Consider the following 24,849-nt stretch of genomic DNA (forward strand, 5'->3'; position numbering starts at 1 on the left):
CATTAACAAAGGAAGAGTTTGGAAAACGATTATCTGAAATGGCGAGTGCAATAAAAGCTAATATTATGGATGGTATCAAACAATTCATTACAAAAGATGCTATTGCTACTCTGATTAATCAAATTGCAGACAAGTATGCAACTAAAATTGATATAGGAGATTTAATTGAGAAAAACGAGATCAAAGTCACTGTGAAAAGTGCTTGTGATGAAATAGCTGAGGCAATTAAAAATTCGGAAGAGGGGTCTGTTATGAGGCTGCAATGTTCGGCTGCATTCATAGATTATCTTAATTCATTCATCCATAAGATAGCTTATGATATCGTCAGTGGCTATGCATGCATTAGTTTTAATATGAATTGGATAGAAGCTAAGCAACATAACCTTTTCGAAAATCAGGTTGCGGAAATGATAACAACAAAAATGGGATTAGCACAATATAAAGGCTTTGTCTTGTCTCCGAAAACATAAAATCTGTGTCTATGATTGTTTAACTGATTGTAACGGTTTTCTTGTTGAGATGAACATGTGCTACTTCAAGATCTGACTCATTATACTTTTTTTTCTCATGTGTCTATGATTGATTAACTGAATGTAACAGTTTTTTTCGATGTAGGAGTTATATGAAGGCATACACTCTTATCTATAGAATTTGGGAAGGGGGAAACATTCAGCCACAGGGGGGCGTAGCGCATGCATCACTTCTCTGGGGAGACATTCAGCCACAGGGGGGCGTAGCACATGCATCACTTCTCTCTAAACACTTGACCTGATAAGTTCACACAATGTTTCACTATTTTTATTAGAGAAGTTTCAATGAGTTGTCTGTAGAAGCAAATCCACTAGCTGATTGGAGTTATGAATTTTATTCTTTTGATTGGTTCATAGTAACGAAGGTAACATCTGCTGATAATGGCAAAATTCACCTTAAATTTATCGATATTGATAGTGAAGGTGACTTCAAACACACTATTAAGTTACCAAAAGAATATTCAGTGGTTTCGAATGAGGATAACGTCAGAAGTTTTAATTCTCGTTCATGGGAATTGAATGTGAGTGGGAATCACATATTCTTAAGAGATTTTCATGGTAACTATAGGCATTGAGTATTAAGATACCACCCCGAGTGAAATAGGTCCAAGAATATGTAAGTATTTTTAGATATGCTAGCTCATTCCAATTATACTTACATATTGTTGGAGAAAACACTTTAACAATAATGACTGGCTGCTTGTACAGCAAAAGAGCTCAATTTTGCACACATGCATAATATTGATAAACAGTTTGATTGAACTCTTGACTGTCAGTTGGAAACCAAGCATAATATGGATATTATATAACTTAGATTATTGTAGAGATAAGGATTCACTTTAATCTGTCAGTATAGCATTGGATTATTAAGCAATAGATGTAGAGAGATTGATTGAGTACTTCATTTATGTAGATTACAATATATACTGTCTTATACACTCATATACAATAGCTTACAATACAGCCAAATTATAGATGAATTTACATGATATAGACTAAGAAAATAGTTATTGAACTGTATATGATATGAAAAAGCAATTTGTAATATGATAACTATAGATAATAATTATATTGTTATGCATCTACATAATTGGCGGAGCTTTGGACATATCAATGTCCATTCTTCGGAAAGAATATAAAAATATCCTCCCCACTAACTCTCTACCAAAACATTAATTGCATTATTCAAACTAAGGATTTATTCATTAATGGAAATATTGTAAAAGTTTTAATCAATATAAATATTTAAGATGAAAAAAACAGAAAATTGATAAAGTAAAATAATTATATAGGTAGATAAGATCAAATAATTGATTAATAAAATGAAGTAGGCTGAAAGTAGATCAGGGTAATCAACTTTCAGTAATATACAGCAGTTTGCAGTGGATAATTGAAATAACATGAGTTTATAATATATATATACAATTCATAAGGAATGTCATTACCATCTACACTAATTTTGTAAATCGATTCAAGGTCAATATTGTTTATAACACGAGAATATCCAATTATAATGGGTTGTGTTTTGATGGGATTAAGCTTAAGGCCATTTTTCTTTGTCCATTCCACTATCGAATTGATATCCTGATTCATTATTCCAACTGTTTCATTAATTTTTAATTTTCCATTGGGATTAAGCCTTATGCCATTTTTCTTTGTCCATTCCACTATCGAATTAATATCCAGATTCATTATTCCAACTGTTTCATTAATTTTTGTTATGGGACAGCTTAAATAGATTTGAAGGTCGTCTGCATAAGTATGGAAACTGGAGAATTTGATAATGGAAGAAAGGTCATTAGCATACAAAGTGAAGAGGAGAGGGCCTAAAATTGAACCTTGTGGTACTCCATGCATAATGTTTTTCCAAGTAGACTTTTTGTCACCGACAGATACACATTGTTTCCTACCTAATAGATAGGATTTGAACCAAACTAACAAGTTGTGACTGAAACCAAGAATAGCCAACTTATTCAGCAGGACTGTATGATCAACAGTATCAAATGCTTTAGAAAAATCAAATAGGGTGAGGATGGTGCATTTTCTTTGGTCCATAGCTAACCTTATATCATCAGTGACATGGAGCAGAGCTGTCTCAGTTGAATGGAATTTTCTAAAGCCTGATTGAAAGTTATGAAGCTTACTATTGTTGTCTAGAAATTTTACAACTTGAGCATGAATGAGTCTTTCTAGCACTTTGGACAATGCAGGTAAAATACTGATTGGTCTAAAATCCTCAACTTTATTGGGTGATGGAACTTTATTTAGAGGGCGAACCAGAGCAAACTTCCAGTTTTCAGGGAAAATGCCTTCTTCAAGTGACTTGTTGAAAATGTATGTAATGGTTGGTAAAACAGCAAATAACATCTTCTTGATAAATTTGATAGGAATTTTGTCTACACCCGTAACATTACTATGAATACGTTGAATTGCTCTGAAAGTGTCTTCTTCTTCTGAGATTGGATGAAAATGAAATTGATCAGTAATTGGTAAATCTGAGTTTGTAACCTGCTCTTCAAGATCATCGATATGATTAGCAATGACAACTTTGTCGCGTTGGTTAGAGTGTGAAACGGAATGGTCATTTATATTGTTCAATGGAAAGTCTATTTGTGGATTCGGTTTCTGTTTGCCAAGCCCGAATTCTTTTATTCCCTGCCAAAGTGATTTAGAGTCTTGTCTATTGTTAGTCATAAACGAATTCAAGTACCTAATCTTTGAGTTCCGTAATTCCTGTTTAAATCTATTTCTAAGGCTCCTATACTCTATCAAACTGTCCAAGTCAAATGTCTTTTTAAATTTTCTATGTGCTTTGTCTCTACATCCCATCATCTTAAGTATGTCTTCAGTCATCCATGGTACTTGTCGTTTTCTATTAATCCTCCTTGTCACATAAGGTGCATGTTTGACCATGTCATCAACTGAGGGTAACACTTCAATTTGATGCCATGGAGTCTGAGCCACATCAGTCAGGAAGGCGGCTTCATCAAAGTTTTTGAAGTCTCTATAAGTGATAATGTTCTGTTCTGGCTTAGGTATCTTATGGGAAAGTACACAGTAGATCAAATCATGTCCAGAAATAGCTGGGACTGGGATTTGGCCTGAAAAACCTCATTAGGATCACTAACAATGAGAAGGTCAATGAGTTCGTCAGATACATTAGTATGATGAGTTGGACCGAGAGGTAAAATAGTCATGTTTAGGCATTGGAAAATAGTAGTCAGTTGAAAGTAGTCAAAGCTACGATTTGTCATGTTCAAGTCGGTGTTCATATCCCCCATAACTAGTATATGGCTATAACAAGGCATAAGAGAAAGCAAGGCACTTTCGAAATCTGTAAAATGACCTATTTTTGGTGGGCGATAACAGATACCAACGAGTAATTTATCAGTACTAAATGAGGATAATTCAAGTAGCATAAACTCTGGTCTGGAACAATACTCTTGTTTAGATGTGATTAAAACTTTTGTTTTGATACCATCTTTCACATAAATTGCTAAACCCCCACAAGCTTTATTTAATCTATCATTCCGAAAAAGATTATATTCAGGTAATGCAACAAAATTTGATGAAATACTAGGCTTCAAAAATGATTCGGAAATTCCAATTATATTGAAGTCCTGAAAACGGAAGATTGCTCTGAGTTCATCAATGTGGCAGCTGGATGTTAAGGTGAGCAGCCTTGAAAAGTTTTTTGGAAGAGTGGAGCTTATTTGCTAGAAACATACCTGCGTCATTATTACTATTATTGAAATAATCATACCTACTTGAGGGCGAGCGAGCTGATGTATCAGTGAGAGGCATCATGGAAGCAGCAGACCAATCGTGAACTGACCTCAGAACGACACATGATGAGGAAAATGGGGATGAAACTGATAAATCTTAACCTAAATGAAAAAGTCTCTTGATTCGAGTGCATCCTGGGAGATCTAGTCCAAGTTGAGATAGAGCGAGTAGGTATCCAGTAGTGGAAGAATCGAGTCCAAGTGGAGGTAGAGCAAGAAGGTATCCAGTAGTGGAAGATTGAGTCGAAGTGAAGATTGTGCAAGTAGGAATCCAGTAGTGGAAAGATCGAGTCCAAGTGGTGACAGAGAGAGATGAAATCCAGTGGTGGAAAATCGAGTCCAATTTTAGATAGAGAGAGATGGAATCCAGTAGTGGAAGATCGTGTTCAAGGTGGAGATAGAGCGAAAAGGGATCCATTAAAAACTGCAAAAGAGAAGAAAAAGCCAGCAGAAAAACAAAAGATCTTTGAAGAAAGTTATCAATTGAGAAAAAATACATAATAAAACTGATAATGAATAATATTTGCATAAAATGGAAGAGGAATAGTATGATTTAATGTGAGAAAGAACCGAATATCAAATATGGATATTAGTGGAAAGTAATCAGATAGAAAAAGAAAAGGTAGAAAGAGAAATAATGGAGATAGAAAGAGAAATAAACATTTGAACATGCTGGATAGCTAGTGGAAAAATCACAGGAAAAATAATGATAATAATGGGGAAGAAGAGAAGAGAAAGAAGGAATGTGCACAATTGAGAAGAAATTATGAAACTGAACTATAGAATAAGAAATAGAACATTGTATTGTGATCTTGAATTGATCAAGGAAAGAAGAAGAAGAAAAGAAAAAGAAAGAGAAGGAGAAGAAGAAGAAGACGAAGATGAAGAATAGAAAAGAATAATAATCATCATTGCAAAAATCAAAAAATGAGAAAGAAAAATAAGAAGTGGAGGAGACGCTTGAGAAAGAGCTGGATTATTCTAGATAAGTTTTAAATAGGATTGAACGGTGAAATTTAAAAAATATTATATAGTATTAGAAGTATAATTAACTATTGGGAGTTGCAATAACGATAAAAGTAGTAAATTGAGTACTGTAATATTTTAGTGATGAATGTCTAAGATAACATTAAATGAAACACAGCCCCTTAATAAGCATATGAACAGACTACCCACCTCTCTGTTTCATCAATAACTCTTCACACATTAGCTTTTATTGTTCGAGCTGTGGCAATAGTAGAAGATATCATTATGTATACCTAATATAGAAGAGATTACTATCTATACCTATAGATTACATCTACATCTATAACGTATGTTAATCATCCATTTTATTTGTAATTTAGCATTTCGAAAATAATTATAAATTATGGAAATACTTTTGGTAAGAGATGTAATTATTAGTAACAATAGAGATAATGATTTTCTTAGTACCCTCTGGAGTAAAGTAGTTGATGCATTGAACGTAGTTTTGGGAATTAATATCAAGATAAATTATTAATCAGTATTAACAAATGTGGATCTCTTCAGTTTGAAATAATTGCCTTATATATAATCATAAATAGCAGTGGAAGGATTCATTTATAGAACAGAAAGCCAGCTCATGAAAAATGCCAAGGTATATCTACTGTGAAATCTATTAATACAAATTTCCTATTATTGTAGTGAAGGGCACCTTAGTCATTGAATCCTGAAATGATTCAATTTACCTTTATTTTTTGAAGGTCGGTCATCCTCTCGACTGTGTGGACCCTCTTGGATCCTCCCTCGCCAAAAGAGATCTTAATCCTCCCATCAGATGACCAGACATTCCTGTGCCCATGATGGTCGGCCGCAGCGTTGAGGATCTTGAGACGCTCCACAGTCAGATCCTCGCGAATGGTGATGCCGGAACCCTTCAGCTTCCTCTTAGCATCGAAGATCATCTTCCTGGTCCGGTAGCTGCAGAGTCGAACTATGATGGGTCGGTCCTTGGGTTTAGCTTGCCCTTGTTGAGGTGGTTGACGCCTTCCAACGCGATGCAAGCGGTTTACATCCGCCAGAGTCATGGGCACGTAGAGAGAGAGAGAGAGATGGGGAATTTCTCAATTCACTTTAATCTGTCAGTATAGCATTAGATGTAGAGAGAGAGAGAGAGAGAGAGAGAGAGAGAGAGAGAGAGAGAGAGAGAGAGAGAGAGAGAGAGAGAGAGAGAGAGTGAGAGAGGGAGAGAAAGAGGGAATTTTCCCCTCAAAGGGAAATTATTTTTTCCCTCATCCAATAGTCGATAGTCGATAATCGATATCCACCCCCCTCATCTATACTGGTGAAGTGGAGGGGAAAATCTATTTGAGAGAGAGAGATATCTCTCTCCTTCTTCATCCCCCTCGTCCTCACTGGTGGAGGGGGTGAGAGAGAGAGAGATCAGATTAGATTAGATTAGATTAGATTAGATTAGATTAGATTAGATTAGATTAGATTAGATTAGATTAGATAAGAGGGAGAGAAAGAGTGAGAGAGAGAAGAGAGAGAGAGAATGAGGTGTGGGAGGGGGAAAATCTATTATTAAAACACCCCCCACCATGCGTGGGAGTGGGGAGTGGCTGGTGGTGGTGGGATGGGATAGGGGGAGAGGGGGAAGGGGAATTTCCAGCAAAAAAACTTCCTTAAAATCTCAGATTCCCTCTACTGCATTCTCTATTTGACACGTTTTTTATCAGAATTGATATTGTTTTCTTACTACGTGCTTCAATCATGTAAGTCCACAGTTGACGAGGTTTATTGACTTTGGAAGGTTCATTGTGTTGCAAAGTTGTATTGTAATACAGTACTGTTACTTGTTTGTTGTTTCGATAGTGAAGTTTGTTTTTAATGTAATCCAATCTTACTCTCAATTGCTTTATAGCCTCCATTCCTAACAAGAGATCGAAATCTTTATGAAAATCAAATACGGAAAAATCAAATTTTCTTCCTGGAAATGGTATTTTAGCACTAAATTTTTCTTTTGATTTACCATGGGCTGTAGTAACTTCAAATGGTGTTGGTTTCAAGAAATCTTTAAAACCTTCATGTGCAATTACTTTTTTTAAAGGATTGCATACTTCCGGGATCAATCAGTACTTGAAAGTTCGTTTGTGGGTCTAGAAAGTAAGAGAGTTCATTATCTTTTGTTTGCAAGCTCATAATTGAAAATTTGTTCGGAGGCTCGTTTCCCCTAAAAAATTATTTTATTCTGTTTGGTCGGAAGTCATTTGATTATTGTAATCATCATTCAATTCCAAGTTTTCAAAATTGTTCATGAGATTTCCAGTCATTTCGGGGTGATTAAATAGTTCATTTGAGAAATTGTCAGTCAAGAGTTCGTTTTCATTAGTATTGAGTAATTTGTCATTGTTTGTAGCAAATTCGGTTGTCAGTTGATTGAATCTGGGGTTCTCTTTCGGGGGTTCAAGTTCAGTGTTTCTGGTTGAAATACTCATTGGAGTTGGTTGCGATTGCATTTTTGGTCCGTGTTGTTGACCGAAAAATTGCCTTTGAATCATTGGTCTCTGTTGGTTCATTGATCTGAAGTTGCGAAATTGCTGATTGCTATTTTGATGTGTAATCATTGGTCTTTGTTGTGATTGGAAGTTCGGATAAGTCTTGTTTTGGGGAAAGTTTTGCATTGGTCTAGTCTGAGGAAAGTGTTGGATTTGTTTAGTCAGAGGAAGTTGTTGGAATGGTTGTGAGATTGGTCTCTTATTGAGATTGAAATTATAATTACTATTTCTGTTCTTGTATTGCATTTCATTTGTGATCATACTCGAAGCTTCACTTAGACTTAAAGGTTTTTTGTTCTCATCAGTGATCCTATAGGTTCATTCAGACCTCTCAAAAATACCCTAAGGGCAAGCTGCTTTGCATATTCGCATAGAATAGTTGAGTTTGCTGCCATCTTCGTAAGGAAATATGCAAGTTGTAAGTTGAGAATCTTTTGATTTCTCTCGTGAAAATGAAAAGGGCTTTCGCTACTTTCATGTTTCAATTCTGTCATTTCAATATTCAATGTGGAACAATCACGTTTGTCAAGATAGGCATCGAGAAGTAGTACTCTTCTTACTTCAGGCCAAGCATGTGTTTCCAGTGGTTACGAGTTCTAAAGCTCTACCTTTGAGTCTAGAAATAATGGTAGAAAATAGATATTCATTTTGAAAATCATCAGGATTCGATTGTAGAAAAAAACTTGGCAACTACTTTATTGCAAATCGAAACAAATCTGTTTAATAATAATGGCTCTTCAGAGAATTCTGGTATCATATCCAGGAATTCTTTTTTTAAAACAGGGGTAGCAGCGGAGGGTGCTGTATCTACTAATTCATTGGGCATTCTGTAATATTTATAATGTTGCGAGAATAACCAAACTAGAATATTACAATATTAAATCTTAAAATTAAGACTTACACTAAAACAAATGCTATGCTCATCTCTTCTCATGTGCTTTCAGCGTTGATAATGCACATTCAATGAAGAAGATTTGGTGATAATGATATCTAAGTTTGATATCCACTGCACTTCACAATGTTGATGTTTGATAATTCACCACAATTTTTGGATGTCGCAAACGCGAGGTTCTTATTTTACGAACGATCATTAACAGTTTAAAAACTGAAGATTATGTTTATTAATCACAATCTTCCTACCGACTGTGCCAGTTAAATAATGCATTCTGCAAGATTTCTTTTTAAAAAGAAATCTTTATTTTTACAAAACACAAAATTTGGAATAAAACAATTTAAACTAGTGAATTTTGATAAAGTGAGTACCTCTCCCTTCGATGTTGTAAGCAGGACTGATGCTCAATGCGTGAGAAAGCTGGCTCCAACAGTTCCAGGAGAGTTCCAAGAAGTTGTATAGAAACTGCTGACTGATGTAGATTCTCACGATGTAACTTGGATATAAATTAATTCATCAATAGAGAAAAATTTGTTGTGCTTTGGATATTAAATTCCAGCCAGTGAAAGGGCATCCGATCCTAAAACAATATGTCTTCACAAATATTACCACGAGATGGAAATCATTATTGTTGTTATCTTACCGACTCCTCAGATGTACATAGCCATACTTCGCTTCTAGTCAATGTGAACAAGTCAGAGAATTTGGAATCAGTGATTCTGGCATAGATAATGATATCTGGGTCTTGAGAATCAACGATCTGTTCATAGACCTCTGGCTGGAACCCTCCTGGGAGCGGATGCAATCCAAGATATTTTTCGCATCTGTAAATACAAATTCAAAGTTAGTATCACGTTAAGGGCTGGTTTTTGAGCTCGGGATTCAGCTAAGCTCTAGACTTTAAACAGCTGGCTTCAAAAAATTAGCTTTCCGTAGTCGTAGTCCACATTTAAATTAAATTTCGAAAATTAGAAAATTGAACACAAAATAAAATAAAGTAGTGTGAAGTTTCAGTTATTTTCAATTATTTATAAATCTTCAAATTCAGGGCTTGACGAAATTGACAACATAACTCTGAGAGCAGTGAAAGAGCGCTTTGCAATACCAGTAGTGGATGTTTTCAATGAGAGTCTTTTAAGTGACGTCTTTCCAAATTCAATGAAAGAGATTTGTATGAGACCCTTACATTAAGATGGCGATAGATCTGAACTCAACAACCATACGGGAATAGCATTAGTCAGTAATATTTCAAAGATCCTTGAAAAACTTGTAAAAAAGCGATTGGTTAATTATCCTGGATCAAAAAACCTGTTGTCACCCAATCAGTATGACTTTCGACAAAACAGATGTACAGATGATGCTATATTTGAGTTGACAAGGTCCATAATTAACAATTTGGATAATGATAGGAAATGCCTTGCAGTATTTCTGGATCTAGCAAAGGCATTTGATACAGTATTTCATGGCATCTTACTGAAAAAGCTTCAGGCTATGGGTGTAAGAGGTGTTGTCTCAGAATGGTTAAAGTAATATCTGGAAAATCGTAGGAAGAGAGTCAGGATTGGCAGAAACCTTAGTGCAGGAGTTGGCCTTTAAGTTAGCTTTGGAGTACCACAAGGAACCGTTCTTGGACCAATACTTCACCTCATCTCTTCCAATGAGCTGAGGTGATAGCATCTTTTTCGCGAAAAATCTAGGTAAAGATTCCAGCACATCACAATTCCTGTATCCCCATACCTGTGCACCATACACCGCCACCGCCTTCATTACAGCTTCATACAACTTCCATTTCGCTTTCATTCCAATCTCATTTTTTACAATAAAACGTCTCCAAACTCCATTAATTGCGAACTTAGTGACAGATACACGTTCTTTCACATGCTCTGAAAACGACAGCTTCGGCGTGAGTATGACACCCAGGTACTTATACCTATTAACCACCTCAATACTATTCCCATTCAAAAACCATTTCTCATGACTAGCCAAGCGACCCCCTCTCCTGAATACCATAATTTTAGACTTTTCAGTATTGATCTCTAATCCCCTTCTATCGCAATATTTGCTCAAATTATCTATCATCCTTTGTAAAGCTTTAGGCGTAGTGGCGAATAGTACTAGGTCGTCGGCGTACAGCAGGGCCTTCACATTAAGCTCGTCTAACCACACTCCCTCCACCATATTATCACATAAATCGTTTATAAACAAAGAAAACAGAAGTGGGGATAAAACGCATCCTTGCTTTAAACCGCTAAGTGTCTCAAAATAACTAGTCATTTTCGTACCGGTACTACACCATATACTAGCTTTTGTAGACTTGTACAATTGCTGAATTATTCTTATAAACTGATTGGACACACCCAAATCATACAGTTTATGGATAAGGGCATTTCGATCCACCTTATCAAACGCGGCCCTTAAATCCACGAAGAAACAATATACCTTCCCACCCCTCCTCATCAATTTTAGACTAATTATGCTAGAGAGATTGAAAACATTATCGACTGTAGAATAACCCCTTCTAAAACCAGCCTGGTATTCACACAAAATATCATTTAACTGAACCCATTTTTCTAGTCTAGTCAGTAAAATTGTAGCAAACCACTTCGCAAAAGCATTAACAAATGATATCCCCCTATAATTTTGAACCTCTGAAGTGTCACCTTTTTTATGAATGGGGAATATTACAGCCTCTCTGAAGTTTGCCGGTACATCCGCATTCTGCAATATGTGATCAAATAAACGACAAACTTTCTCCGTTAATTCATCCGGCATATTTTTGAAAAACTCTATTGGGATACCATCTGTTCCTGGCGCCTTGTTATCTTTCAATCTTTTAAATGCTCCTTTAATTTCCGACATGTCTATCAAACCATCCAGAATCTCATCTCTTCTAAACGGAACTACATAATCTATAGACATTGCGGTTTTATTTGGAGTGAAAAGATTCTCGAAATGTTCAATCCAGTTCTGTGCACTTATTGTCTTATTCATTACTCTCTTATCGCTTTTAAAGATTTTTACTGTGTCCCAAAACGTTTTAGAGTCCCTAATGTTCGCCAGCTTATTGCACATATCCTGATAATACATCTTCTTCTTATTGCGACACAGGTTCTTATAATCATTCTTAGCATTTAAATACGCATCTTTCACACAAATAGCATTGGTTCTTCTAAATAAATTAAGATTTTTAAAACTACGTATTCTTGCTCTTTCACACTCCCAATCATACCAAACTTGTTTAAATTTTCCATTCATACTACTCCCATGATTCATTCCATTCATACATTCCTTTATCACGTTCATAACTTGTACAGTACCTACTTCAGAATTATTAACATCGATGACTGAATTCTCTAATTTGCTTCTTATTCGCCTTTCATAAGCTTTCTTTTCACTCTCTACCCACCTATATCTAGGTAGAGGCGCCAGGAGGGTTTCATCTTTACGTAGCTCACAACTAACAATTTGTAACTCAATAGGGAAATGGTCTGAAAATATAACTGAATCTACTTTGAAATCATTTATTAAATTTAAAAGTTTCCCAGATACACAACAAAGATCAATTACAGATGCCCCCATGCCACTAACAAAAGTAAATTCCCCTTCCAAGTCACTCTTTGATCTACCGTTTACTATTATAAGATCATGTCGTTCACAAAGCTCTAACACTGTCCTACCTCTTCTATTCACTGTAAAATCTTTTGATTCCCTACTGCTGTTAACTCTAACTCCAGGGCCTGTTAATTCATCAGGAATAATTTGACTATTGCCTATTCTACAATTAAAATCACCTAGGAGAATGACATTTTTATCCCCTGCATGATCCTCCAACAATCCCCACAATTTCAACAAATCCCCATCCCATCTATCCTGATTACAATTTAAATATACTGGCACCACACATGCTTGCACTTCATCAAAGTTGACAGAGAGACAGCTCGTATCCCCTAATACCTCAAACCTCGCCCTGTTGTGCAATCTTTTTCTATTGTACCCCAGCAATGTTCCCCCACTAGCTCTACCTCTAACACTCGCTCTTACGGCCGGCACAAAACGCATATCGTATTCCGAAAGTACATTCCTAATAGCTTCAATATCAGATTGTTCTACAAAAGTTTCACACAAACATAAAATATCATAGCTCTTGAGAAAATTAATAAAATCATAATCATGTATCTTACCTTTTAACCCTGCTACATTGTAGCCTAACAACTTAATAGTAGAGTTTTCATTACTATGACTTGTTTTAGAAAAACCATTCTTATATCCCTGGCAGACAACACTTTCCTATTTACTAGATACAATATTATCATTTTCAGTTCCTTCCCTATGAACTCCTGCCGCTCGTCCTCTATCCACAATTCTCTTGAAACTCTCCGCAAATTCCAGTTGAAACATCTCCTTAATTTTAGCTAGTCCATCCTGATTTCCTGCTCTCAGTCCGTCTTCCTCAGAATAAGTGAAAATCCGTCCATCTATGGACAGCCTATCCACGTTGACATACACACTTATTCCATCTACCAATCGAGTCAGTTCCTTTTTACAGTCGAACAATATTGCACGCGTTCTACGAGTCTCGACACTGAAGTCTCTATGAACAACAAAACTGGATCCCTTAAGTCGGTATGTATTTTTCAAGATGCAATCCAAGTCCTTGTCCGCAGGTATGTGAGCTATGATAGGAGCACCATCCCTCTTAGCACCTAGGACGTGTGCTCGATTCACTCCTATATCTTTATCACATTTCAAAACTTCTTTACAAAAATCCTTAATCACAGCATCACAACACACATCATTTTTACTGTACTTGATACCCTTAAAAATTAGGTTATTTCGTCTAGAACGGTCCTCTAAATTAGTTACTCTTTTCATCAGTTTGTGGTTAACTTCTTTTAGCGCTTGCATCTCATCCTTAATCTTCTTATTCTCTACTTTGAGCTCGTCGAAGCACTCTTTTAGCTCCGCAATATCCTTTTTCGAGGCTAGTAAAGAAAGTTTTTTATCAAGGAGATTGCTGAGTACTTTCTCGATATTCGCAGATTGTTCTCCCATGTCTGATGCAATACCCGATGCCGATACAACACTTGACAATGAAACTGTTACTCTCTTTCTATCCTGCTCCTTACTGTCTGGCGAACTAAGTGTCCGTTTCTCCCTTTTACTGCCCGCTGCGGTAAAATATTTATCCACCGTATTTTGCATTCGATTTAGAGCTCAAAACATAGTGAAGTAATTATACTTTTACAAACCGTCACCCAGAAATAATAGTCCTTATTTGATAGCTTAATTATTATAGGGATAGGAAACCAAGGGAAAAAGGAAGCACCAAGAGAGCTATCAAGGCTTTGGAAAGAATAGGAAGCTCCTGAGAACACAGGTTATGAAAAAAAAGGATTAAGAGATGGGTAGGAAAAAAGCAGTAAGCAGCAAGATAACAGTACGTTTTGTAATACTAGCAAACCATTGTCAAACAGTAAAAACGTGTCAAGCAGAAAGCAATTCAAACCAAACCCGCCTGTATACCTTTAACCGTCTCAATCGCTGATTGGTCGACAAACAAGCGTTGCTGGGAAACGCTGGTAAACAAAAATTATTCAAAGACAGCTGATCGCTGCATCGAAAGTGAACCACAAGCCACAAGATTCGGCGTAAAGTTCAAAACACCTTAATCTTATCTCAACTCGTTTGCTGTGTTTCACGATGATAATACTTATAAACGTTCTCTTAGCAGAACTGACCCTGCCATTCAGCCTTGAAATACGCTTGGGAAAATTTCGTTCGCAAAGTTCTTTGCAGGGGAGCCAAAGTTCAAATCGAGCATCAAGGCAGACCGAGAACGGTATTTTCAGCTATTTATTTGTAGGTTAGGAAGGATTAAATACTGAATACATTAAATATTTCAGTCTTTCTCACAAAACTAACTAATCACTCGGACGATCAACTCACAAACTTGAAGGAATTACTCAAGTTGCACCAGAAAATCAAACAAAAACTTTCCAATATCACATTAATGAACAGACGTATTTTCAAACCAACTTCTTGTAGCATCCATTGCTACCCGAATTCAACTATTGGGAGTGATTATAAATATATTTACTTAAAAAATAGAATTAATCGTTACCTCAGCGATCTTGTTGTTAATAGCATTTTAAGTTTGAATAGCTGTTATGAGCTCTATAATGAGTTATGCCGAGTCTATGACTTGGGAAATGAAAAATCAAAAATCAAAGTTAAAAAACAAATCTCAAGTTAAACTTAAAACGAATTGAATGACTCTAGAGTTGCATAGGAGATTGAAAGAAAGGGATAATTTGTATAGACACTCTGGTACACCAGAGGGCTTGGAAGCATATAAGAAATATCGTAACAAATTGAATAAATATATTAAAAAGGCAAAGTGTAATTTTCTGAAAAATGAATTTGAGACAAACATTAATAGCATAAAAAATACTTGGTCATTAATCAACGTTGCCATGGGTAGACAAGAAAAGTTGTCAGTTGATGGTTATATAATGAAACACATAGTGGTTGGTGTTAGGCAGGTTGAGGAGGTTGTGGACCATTTCTGCAGTGAATTCACAGAAGGTGTTAGAGCTGCCAAACATGAGTGTAATATTACTACTTATTTAGAAAATGATAATGATACCAATGTTAATTTCCCTAGCTTTGACTTACCTGATGCAGATGAATTAAAAATGGGTAATATTATCAGAAGTATGAGTTCAAATAAATCTCCAGGGATTGATAATATTTTGATGTCTGATATAACAAATCACAGTATCAAGTTCATACCAATTATCACAAGATTAATCAATTTATCATTAGAGGAAGGTAAAGTTCCAAATAAATTGAAAACTTCCATAATAAGACCGATTTTCAAAAATGGATCCAGATCAGAAATTTCTAACTATTGGCCTATTTCAATACTTTCTTCACCTGATAAGATAGTTGAAAAGTATATTTGTAATGAATTAGTTATGCATTTAAAAAATCACAATTTAATCCCTTCAGCTCAATTTGGATTCCAACGCGACAAATCAACTGGTCAGCTTTTATCCCAATTATGTAACTATATAAATAATAAATTAAATAAGAACTACCATGTTTTAATATTATTTCTAGATTTCAAGAAAGCGTTTGACACTTTATCTTTTCATAAAATTGTACAGTCTATGAGTGAAATTGGTTTGTCAAGACGAGGTATTAACTGGTTGATTGATTATTTGAATAACCGAAAGGTTGAAGTAGGAAAATCCTACAGTCGCCATGAATTTGTCACCTCTGGTGTGCCACAAGGTTCCAATCTTGGACCATTGCTTTATCTGGTGTCAGTAATTACAATGGTTGGTGTTTCAAAGGAAACTAAAATATTTCAGTATGCTGATGATACAGTTATGGTAGCCAGCCACACAAGTTTTGATGAAGCAAGAGTATTGCTACAAAGATACTTTGATAGAATGCAAAGATGGATCCATGATAATGGCTTGACTTTGAATTTAAAAAAAAAACCACTTGTATGCATATGAGACCACCACGTCAAACCTCAAAGTCCACCAATATTACTATGCATTCCTTAAATTGTCTACATGGGAATAACTTTGGAACTCCTTGTACTTGTAATGAAAAGGTCAAACAAGTTACAATTCAAAAGTACCTTGGTATTTTCATTGATGATTGTTTAAAGTGGGGTCCTCACATTGATAGTGTATGCCAGCGTCTTCGCTCATGTCTATTTGGTTTATATAACTTACAGCGAGCTGTCTCAAAGAAGACATTGATAGTTGTTTATAAAGCCCTAGCTGAATCCGTAGTAAGATACGGTGTCAATGTTTGGGGTAATGCAAGTGGCTATGAAATTGATAGAGTTAAGAGATTACAAAATTCCTTGCTGAAAATAGTTCATTCAAAACAAGAGAGTTACCCTAAGCCAAATTTGTTTGAAAAATAAAGCATTCTTCCTATAAACGAGCTTTTCAGATATAATATCTTATTAAATAATTATTTTTCTAGTAACTATAAAATGTCAAGTAGAATTTTGCATGAGCGAAGACAAGGTGCTGCTTATAAGAGGTTTATTGTGCCCGAATACAATAATTATCATGGTAAATGTGAACTTAGTTATGTTGTACCAACTATTTTCAATGAGTTGCCAGATGATTTAATTGATCTGGATAGAATTTCAATTGTTAAGAATAAGATGAAACACTTTCTGTTAAATAATTTGAGTGAATTTGAATGATCTTCATGAATTCTTTCTTTTTTTATATTTTTTTTCTTGTGTATTATTGTTTGTGATAAGCAACAACTGAAATCCCATTGTTTTATTATGCTATTGCTACACATTACAATTTAATGAATTATTATCAATGTAACAATTAATTTTTTTTCTACCCAAGATTGACAACTATTTCTCTTTTGATATGATTTAAATTGAAAATTATTATTTTGGGATCACTGAATGATTATATCAATTTACTATTTCTATGGTTTTTTTTTAATATAGGTCTTATGCCACCCAAAACTCCTATGATCAACACCACCATTCTTATGAAGTAGCCTGGGTTAAGCCTGTGCAGCTCTATTGATAGGTCTCGATATTTTGCCTGTTTTTTCTCCTCCTTGCTGACAATGTTGCCTCCAGCTGGTGCTGAGAACTTGATTACATACATTGTCTTTGCCACTATGTCAAGGAGGACAACATCAGGCTTTGTAGCTTCGCCTAGGCAAAAGCCTGGTAGTGGAGAATGAGTAATTCCAATACACTCGGCACCTTTCATTCCCCACAACAGACTCAATCTCCCCTGGGGCATAAGGCAGCTCTGGTGTTCTGTCAATACCATATGAGAGCCTAAGATAGTAATAGAGCACTTGCAGAACAGCATTATGTCGATGGATGTAGGCCACAGCTTCATGAACAGAGCATGATGAAAAGATGTGCATGATCGTCTCTGGTGCTCTATGACACACCCTGCAACTGATATCTGCACATCCATGTGCATCACTCTGCTATGGTATGACAAGGTGTTGATGACACCTTCTTGGCATGCCAGTATGACACCCTCAGTCTCATATTTCAGGGCTGCTGACTTCATAAAATCAAAAGTCAGCGTTTTGGACAAGCCCTGCTCCTTGATATGCCTATAGAAGACACCATGCAGGGACTTGTCCTTATGCTGCCACAAAAGAAGTCTAGACTCAGCAGTCTTCACTCTAGCCCTTAGTTGATTAGGCTGAAGCCATACCTCCCTCTCAGTGTTGAAATCGAGACCAAGGGCATCTGCGGCATGCTGTGCTGCCTTATATAGGAAGGCCCCACCCCTGCAACTTCATGATCGTGGACCAATTGCATCAGGGGGTCAGACCATCTTTTTATGCTGCAGGCAAACTGTATGGCCACCCTGTTGTGCAGATTCTCCAGACCAAGGGTGCTCCCTTTTTTAGGTCTTCCTGTCCAGTTCCTTGAGCTCGATTCTGTTGCACTTGACCACTGCAAATGAGTAGGTAAGGACTGGCACAGCGAGCATGTTTGTGGCGACAACTTTGTTCTTCCCCGATAACTCAGATGACGAAAGTCTTCTCTTGTACTCACTGCGGAGAGCCTTCTTTATATTAGCAGAATCCTGGGCTTGATTTTGATCAAATCTCAGATACTGATAGGTCTCACCAGCATTCAGTGCTCTTATAATGCTGCCATCGAAGAACTTCATTCCCTTAGACAGGCCCTTCAGTTTTCCTTTCAGAAGGTGGATCACTGCACACTTTTCCAACCCAAATGTCATGCCAATATCCATAGAATATCGCTGTACCACACCAACAGCCAACTTGAGATAGGATTCACTGGCTGCATATATCTTCAAGTCATCCATATAAAAAAGATGACTGATTTCATGAATCCTATTACCTGGTGTGCCACAGCAATAGCCCTTTGTCTTCTTTAGGGCTGTGGATAAGGGAAGCAGTGAAATACAGAACAGAAGAGGGCTCAATGAATCACCCTGGAAGACACCTCTCCTATGAGGCACCACTCTGGTTGACACCACTCTCTGTCGTGACTTGATCACAAACCGGGTCTTCCAAAGGAGAAACAGGTCCTGTAGGCATTTTATTATGTCTGGTGATACAGAAAGGTATTGCAAAGGGTGCACAATAAGTTGATGTGACATGCTATCAAATGCCTTCCTTTAATCAATCCAGGCCATGGAAAGGTTGCGTTTGTATTGCACTGCATCTTGCAAAATGCATCGATCAGTATGAAGGTGTTTTTTGCAGCCTGTCATGTCCCTCTTGCTGCCCCTTTGTCCATAACACTGCTGCCACACTGGCTGAATGTGCTGCAATATTCGATCACTAATGATCCTTGTGAGGATCTTGTAGCAGACACTCAGACAGGTGATTGGCCTATAATTGCCAGGGCTGGACAAATCGCCCTTCTCAGGCAAGAGAATTGTTCTACCTCCCACCAGCCAACTTGGTATTGGGTGATGATCACACAAATAATTCGTGAAAATTCTGGCCAAGTGATGGTGGCTACAAGGTAGATGCGCTTCCACCAGTATCCATTGATACCATCAGGGCCAGGTGAGGAAGAGTTTCTTATACCTCTTGTCACTTCTCTCACCTCCTCCTCAGTGACCGGTGCACAATCTCCCCCCCTCATTCTGCAACAACCTGCACATTTCTGCAAAGGTTCACAAGGCTGGAGTATCCTTCTTGAGCACAGGCTCAACCTCATAAATTGATCTCCAGAATGCTTCAATTTCCTCTACAGTGGGCATAGCATTGTTTCCTGCAACAGGCTTTTATTTCCCTTGCAGCCTGAAAGGATTGAGGTTTGAAGTAGTATTATCCTCAACATATTTCACCCTTTTATTCAGTGACTGCTGAGCCATTCCAGTGCCCGTATCCTATTTACACAATGCTGCTTCACTGTGAGAAGAATCCTCACATTCAGAGTGTGATGCTGCTGCCTTATTTTCCAAGCAAACCTTCTTATCTTTGGTGTAAACACTCTGCCCGCTCTTGAGAAGTCAATCACACTCTGAACTCTAGATGCCTGCTGTCTGGCTATTAAAATTTTACTCTGAAGCTGTTTTATCCTTTTTTTTTGCATTGCCAGTGAAGCCATTATCTTTGGGCTTGGGCCCAGTCTTGGATACAACTATCTGATAGACAGCCTCATTCAGAGTGAGGATGTCCAATCTGTTTGGGAGTCTCTCCATGAGGCTTTGATTCAGCTCAGCCAGTTCTTGTGGCTTCAGATTGAGTCTGAGGTTGGTGTTCTTCCTCCTACCACTCGAATCTGTATTCAAATGGGCTCAATGATTCTGGGTCTGAGCAGCTCTTCCACTTGATCTACTGGCGTTATCAACTCCTCATCTCCAACAGCTGGTATTACTGTTGTATAACCACTTTTCCATGAGTAGGACACATAGTTTCTCAGTTTTTGAGCAGAGAATTGCAGGTCTGGGTGCTTTCCCATCCAATGTCTTTGCAAACGTGTCATGAATTCTCTTCGCTTAGGAGAACTACCCTCCAGGCAGATAAGCAGGTCATTGCAAAGGTCATCCGTCCACTCAAAACGTTGTTGGTGCTCCTGATTTAATCAGGGCTGGGATCCTATCTTGGCCTCTCCACCTGATCCCTGACTGCTATCTGACTGCAGCCGATAATAATAATAATAATAATATAATAATAATAATAATAATAATAAAAATAATAATAATAACAATTATTATTATTATTATTATTGAAAATAATAATAATAATAATAATAATAATAATAATAATAACAATTATTATTATTATTATTATTATTATTATTATTATTATATTATTATTATTATTATTATTGAAAATAATAATAATAAATTGTTTTATTTTTGAAAGGATAGATTATAATTTTGTTACTTTTGAAAATGTTCAAGGATTTATACGTTCTAGTATTAATGCAAATTTCAAAACTTATTTCTTGGGTATTTATCGCCCTCCTAATTTATCTAAGTCTAATTTTATCAAAGAGCTCAATGAAAATATTAATAAAGTACCCATTGATTGTAAATTCTTGTTGTCAGGTGATATCAACCTCAATTTGAATGAGGATAGGTCTTCTATTATAAAAGAATACTTAGATACGCTCTATTCCATGGGATTTGTTAGAGGTATTTGGAGTAATACAAGAGAGGTTTTCCTGCAGGGAGTACCAGTTAGATCTTGTTTAGATCATTATTTTGTTCGATGGATGAAGTATGATGAACCAATCTATACTGGTGTAGTAAAAAGTAGAATAAGTGATCATTTTTCTGTTTTATGTTCATGTCCAATAGATCAAAATCTTAGTGTGAATTCAACTATTGGGAGTGATTATAAATATATTTACTTAAAAAATAGAATAAATCGTTACCTCAGCGATATTGATGTTAATAGCATTTTAAGTTTGAATAGCTGTGATGAGCTCTATAATGAGTTATGCCGAGTCTATGACTTGGGATATGAAAAATCAAAAATCAAAGTTAAAAACAAATCTCAAGTTAAACTTAAAAAGAATTGGATGACTCTAGAGTTGCATAGGAGATTGAAAGAAAGGGATAATTTGTATAGACACTCTGGTACACCAGAGGGCTTGGAAGCATATAAGAAATATCGTAACAAATTAAATAAAGATATTAAAAAGGCAAAGTGTAATTTTCTAAAAAATTAATTTGAGACAAACATTAATAGCATAAAAAATACTTGGTCATTAATCAACGTTGCCATGGGTAGACAAGAAAAGTTGTCAGTTGATGATAATATAATGAAACACATAGTGGTTGGTGATAGGCAGGTTGAGGAGGTTGTGGACCATTTCTGCAGTGAATTCACAGAAGGTGTTAGAGCTGCAAAACATGAGTGTAATATTACTACTTATTTAGAAAATGATAATGATACCAATGTTAATTTTCCTAGCTTTGACTTACCTGATGCAGATGAATTAAAAATAGGTAATATCATCAGAAGTATGAGTTCAAATAAATCTCCAGGGATTGATAATATTTTGATGTCTGATATAAAAAATCACAGTATCAAGTTCATACCAATTATCACAAGATTAATCAATTTATCATTAGAGGAAGGTAAAGTTCCAAATAAATTGAAAACTTCCATAATAAGACCGATTTTCAAAAATGGATCCAGATCAGAAATTTCTAACTATCGGCCTATTTCAATACTTTCTTCACCTGATAAGATAGTTGAAAAGTATATTTGTAATGAATTAGTTATGCATTTAAAAAATCACAATTTAATCCCTTCAGCTCAATTTGGATTCCAACGCGACAAATCAACTGGTCAGCTTTTATCCCAATTATGTAACTATATAAATAATAAATTAAATAAGAATTACCATGTTTTAATATTATTTCTAGATTTCAAGAAAGCGTTTGACACTTTATCTTTTCATAAAATTGTACAGTCCATGAGTGAAATTGGTTTGTCAAGACGAGGTATTAACTGGTTGATAGATTATTTGAATAACCGAAAGGTTACTGTTAAAGTAGGAAAATCCTACAGTCGCCATGAATTTGTCACCTCTGGTGTGCCACAAGGTTCCAATCTTGGACCATTGCTTTATCTGGTGTCAGTAATCACAATGGTTGGTGTTTCAAAGGAAACTAAGATATTTCAGTATGCTGATGACACAGTTATGGTAGCCAGCCACACAAGTTTTGATGAAGCAAGAATATTGCTACAAAGAGACTTTGATAGAATGCAAAGATGGATCCATGATAATGGCTTGACTTTGAATTTTAAAAAAACCACTTGTATGCATATGAGACCGCCACGTCAAACCTCAAAGTCCACTAATATTACTATGCATTCCTTAAATTGTCTACATGAGAATAACTTTGGAACTCCTTGTACTTGTAATGAAAAGGTCAAACAAGTTACAATTCAAAAATATCTAGGTATTTTCATTGATGATTGTTTAAAGTGGGGTCCTCACATTGATAGTGTATGCCAGCGTCTTCGCTCATGTCTATTTGGTTTATATAACTTACAGCGATCTGTCTCAAGAAGACATTGATAGTTGTTTATAAAGCCCTAGCTGAATCCGTAGTAAGATACGGTGTCAATGTTTGGGGTAATGCAAGTGGCTATGAAATTGATAGAGTTAAGAGATTACAAAATTCCTTGCTGAAAATAGTTCATTCAAAACAAGAGAGTTACCCTAAGCCAAATTTGTTTAAAAAATATAGCATTCTTCCTGTAAACGAGCTTTTCAGATATGATATCTTATTAAATAATTATTTTTCTAATAACTTTAAAATGTCAAGTAGAATTTTGCATGAGCGAAGACAAGGTGCTGCTTATAAGAGGTTTATTGTGCCCGAATACAATAATTATCATGGTAAATGTGAACTTAGTTATGTTGTACCAACTATTTTCAATGAGTTGCCAGATGATTTAATTGGTCTGGATAGAATTTCAATTGTTAAGAATAAGATGAAACACTTTCTGTTAAATAATTTGAGTGAATTTGAATGATTTTCATAAATTCTTTCTTTTTTTTTATATATATTTTTTCTTGTGTATTATTGTTTGTGATAAGCAACAACTGAAATCCCATTGTTTTATTATTTTATTGCTACACAATACAATTAAATGAATTATTATCAATGTATCAATTAATTTTGATTGTATCAAGATTGATTGTATCAATGTACTATTTCTATGGTTTTTTTTTTAATATAATGTAAAACTTGACTCCTCCAGTCAAACCTTCTTTAGAAGGTTTTGGAGAATTTATAATTCGTCTGGTTTGTAATATTTGAAATGTTCTACTGAAAGGGAATCTTCTTATCTTTTGTCATTCTTGCTTTTTTTTATTATTCTTCATTTGTTTTGTTTGTAAGATTTCTTTTTATAAGTGTATTTTTCATTTTTGTTTGTTATGTTTTCTATAATAAACTCCCTTCTTCTGGGGGTACCAGGACGAAGGAAAAAGGAAAGGAAAGGAAAGGATTATTATTATTATTATTATTATTATTATTATTATTCTCTTTTTCACGCAGTTGCGGATAGCTTATGCGAAGAGGGGCGAAATTTATGCAACCTCTTGGCATTATTTTCTATTATTGATGGAGTATTTTACCAAATATGTTGGAGCGTTTGGCGTACTATGCGAGCTGTATCAAGCAGAACAGACTTCTGCATTTTCCCTACCAGAGTTTCTGAGACATCAATAGCCTTACAGCTCTCCACTGTTGAATTAAGAACCAGACCATTCACAGATATTACGATTGGGATTATTCTAACATTATTGAGCCCATACATATCTTTGAGCTCAAATGCTAGCTCTTGATACTTCCTCAATTTCTCACCTCTTGTTCTTTGACAATTTTCATCTGCTGGTATGGCTACATCAATTATCAAGGCTTCTTTTTCATTCATGTTCAACATTAGGATGTCGGCACACTTCCCTGAGGAGATTTGTGTTAGCAGAAATGAAATACTCTCTTAGTCTTTTCTCTTGTTTTGCACACAGATCTGAAACCCTGGACAAGCCCCTGCCACCCAGCTTCCTTGGCATATATAGACGACTCATCGATGATCTTGGGTGATGCACCCTGTTTTTCGTCATTTGAGTCCTCACAAGCCTGTCCATTTGTTCCAGACGAGTGTCAGACCACTTCAGAACACCAAAACTGTAGGTCAGAGATGGAATAACACAAGAATTTATTGCCTTAATCAGATGCTTTGAAGGCAATTTAGATTTCATGACTTTACTTAGTCTTCTCCTAAATTCAATTTCCAAGCGGCTGAACACTTCAACACGGGAGATTTTCAAATGCTGGTGGAGTCCCAAGTATTTATATGTCTGTCCTATTTGCAACTGCCCTATTTCATTTTCCAGTGTCAACATCCCTTCAGCTGTATTTACTACTTTACCTTTCTTCACATGCAGTACTGCACACTTCTCCAATCCTAATTTCATTTTGATGCTCTGGCTGAAAGTAGTGACTAGCTGAAGCAAATTCTCAAGCTGCTCTGGTGACTTGGCATAAAGTTTCAGGTCATCCATATAGAAACTGTGTGATACTGTAAGCTCTCTTGAAACATTAAGCTTATATCCATATGGGGAATTTCTT

The 24,849-nt window shown here is 35.9% G+C and overlaps 1 protein-coding gene across 3 annotated transcripts in view; it reads right to left on the reverse strand.

Annotated features, from left to right (window-relative positions):
* The window catches only part of LOC111064557, a 595,337-nt gene that overhangs the window by 377,822 nt on the left and 192,666 nt on the right, over positions 1 to 24,849 (reverse strand). For all 3 annotated transcript variants that reach the window (XM_039441820.1, XM_039441821.1, XM_039441819.1), the window contains exon 7: positions 9,369 to 9,549. In XM_039441820.1, coding sequence (XP_039297754.1) covers positions 9,369 to 9,549 — 181 coding nt within the window. The remainder of the gene's footprint in view (positions 1 to 9,368; positions 9,550 to 24,849) is intronic.

This window comes from Nilaparvata lugens, chromosome X, assembly GCF_014356525.2.
Source record: "Nilaparvata lugens isolate BPH chromosome X, ASM1435652v1, whole genome shotgun sequence".
NCBI lineage: Eukaryota > Metazoa > Arthropoda > Insecta > Hemiptera > Delphacidae > Nilaparvata > Nilaparvata lugens.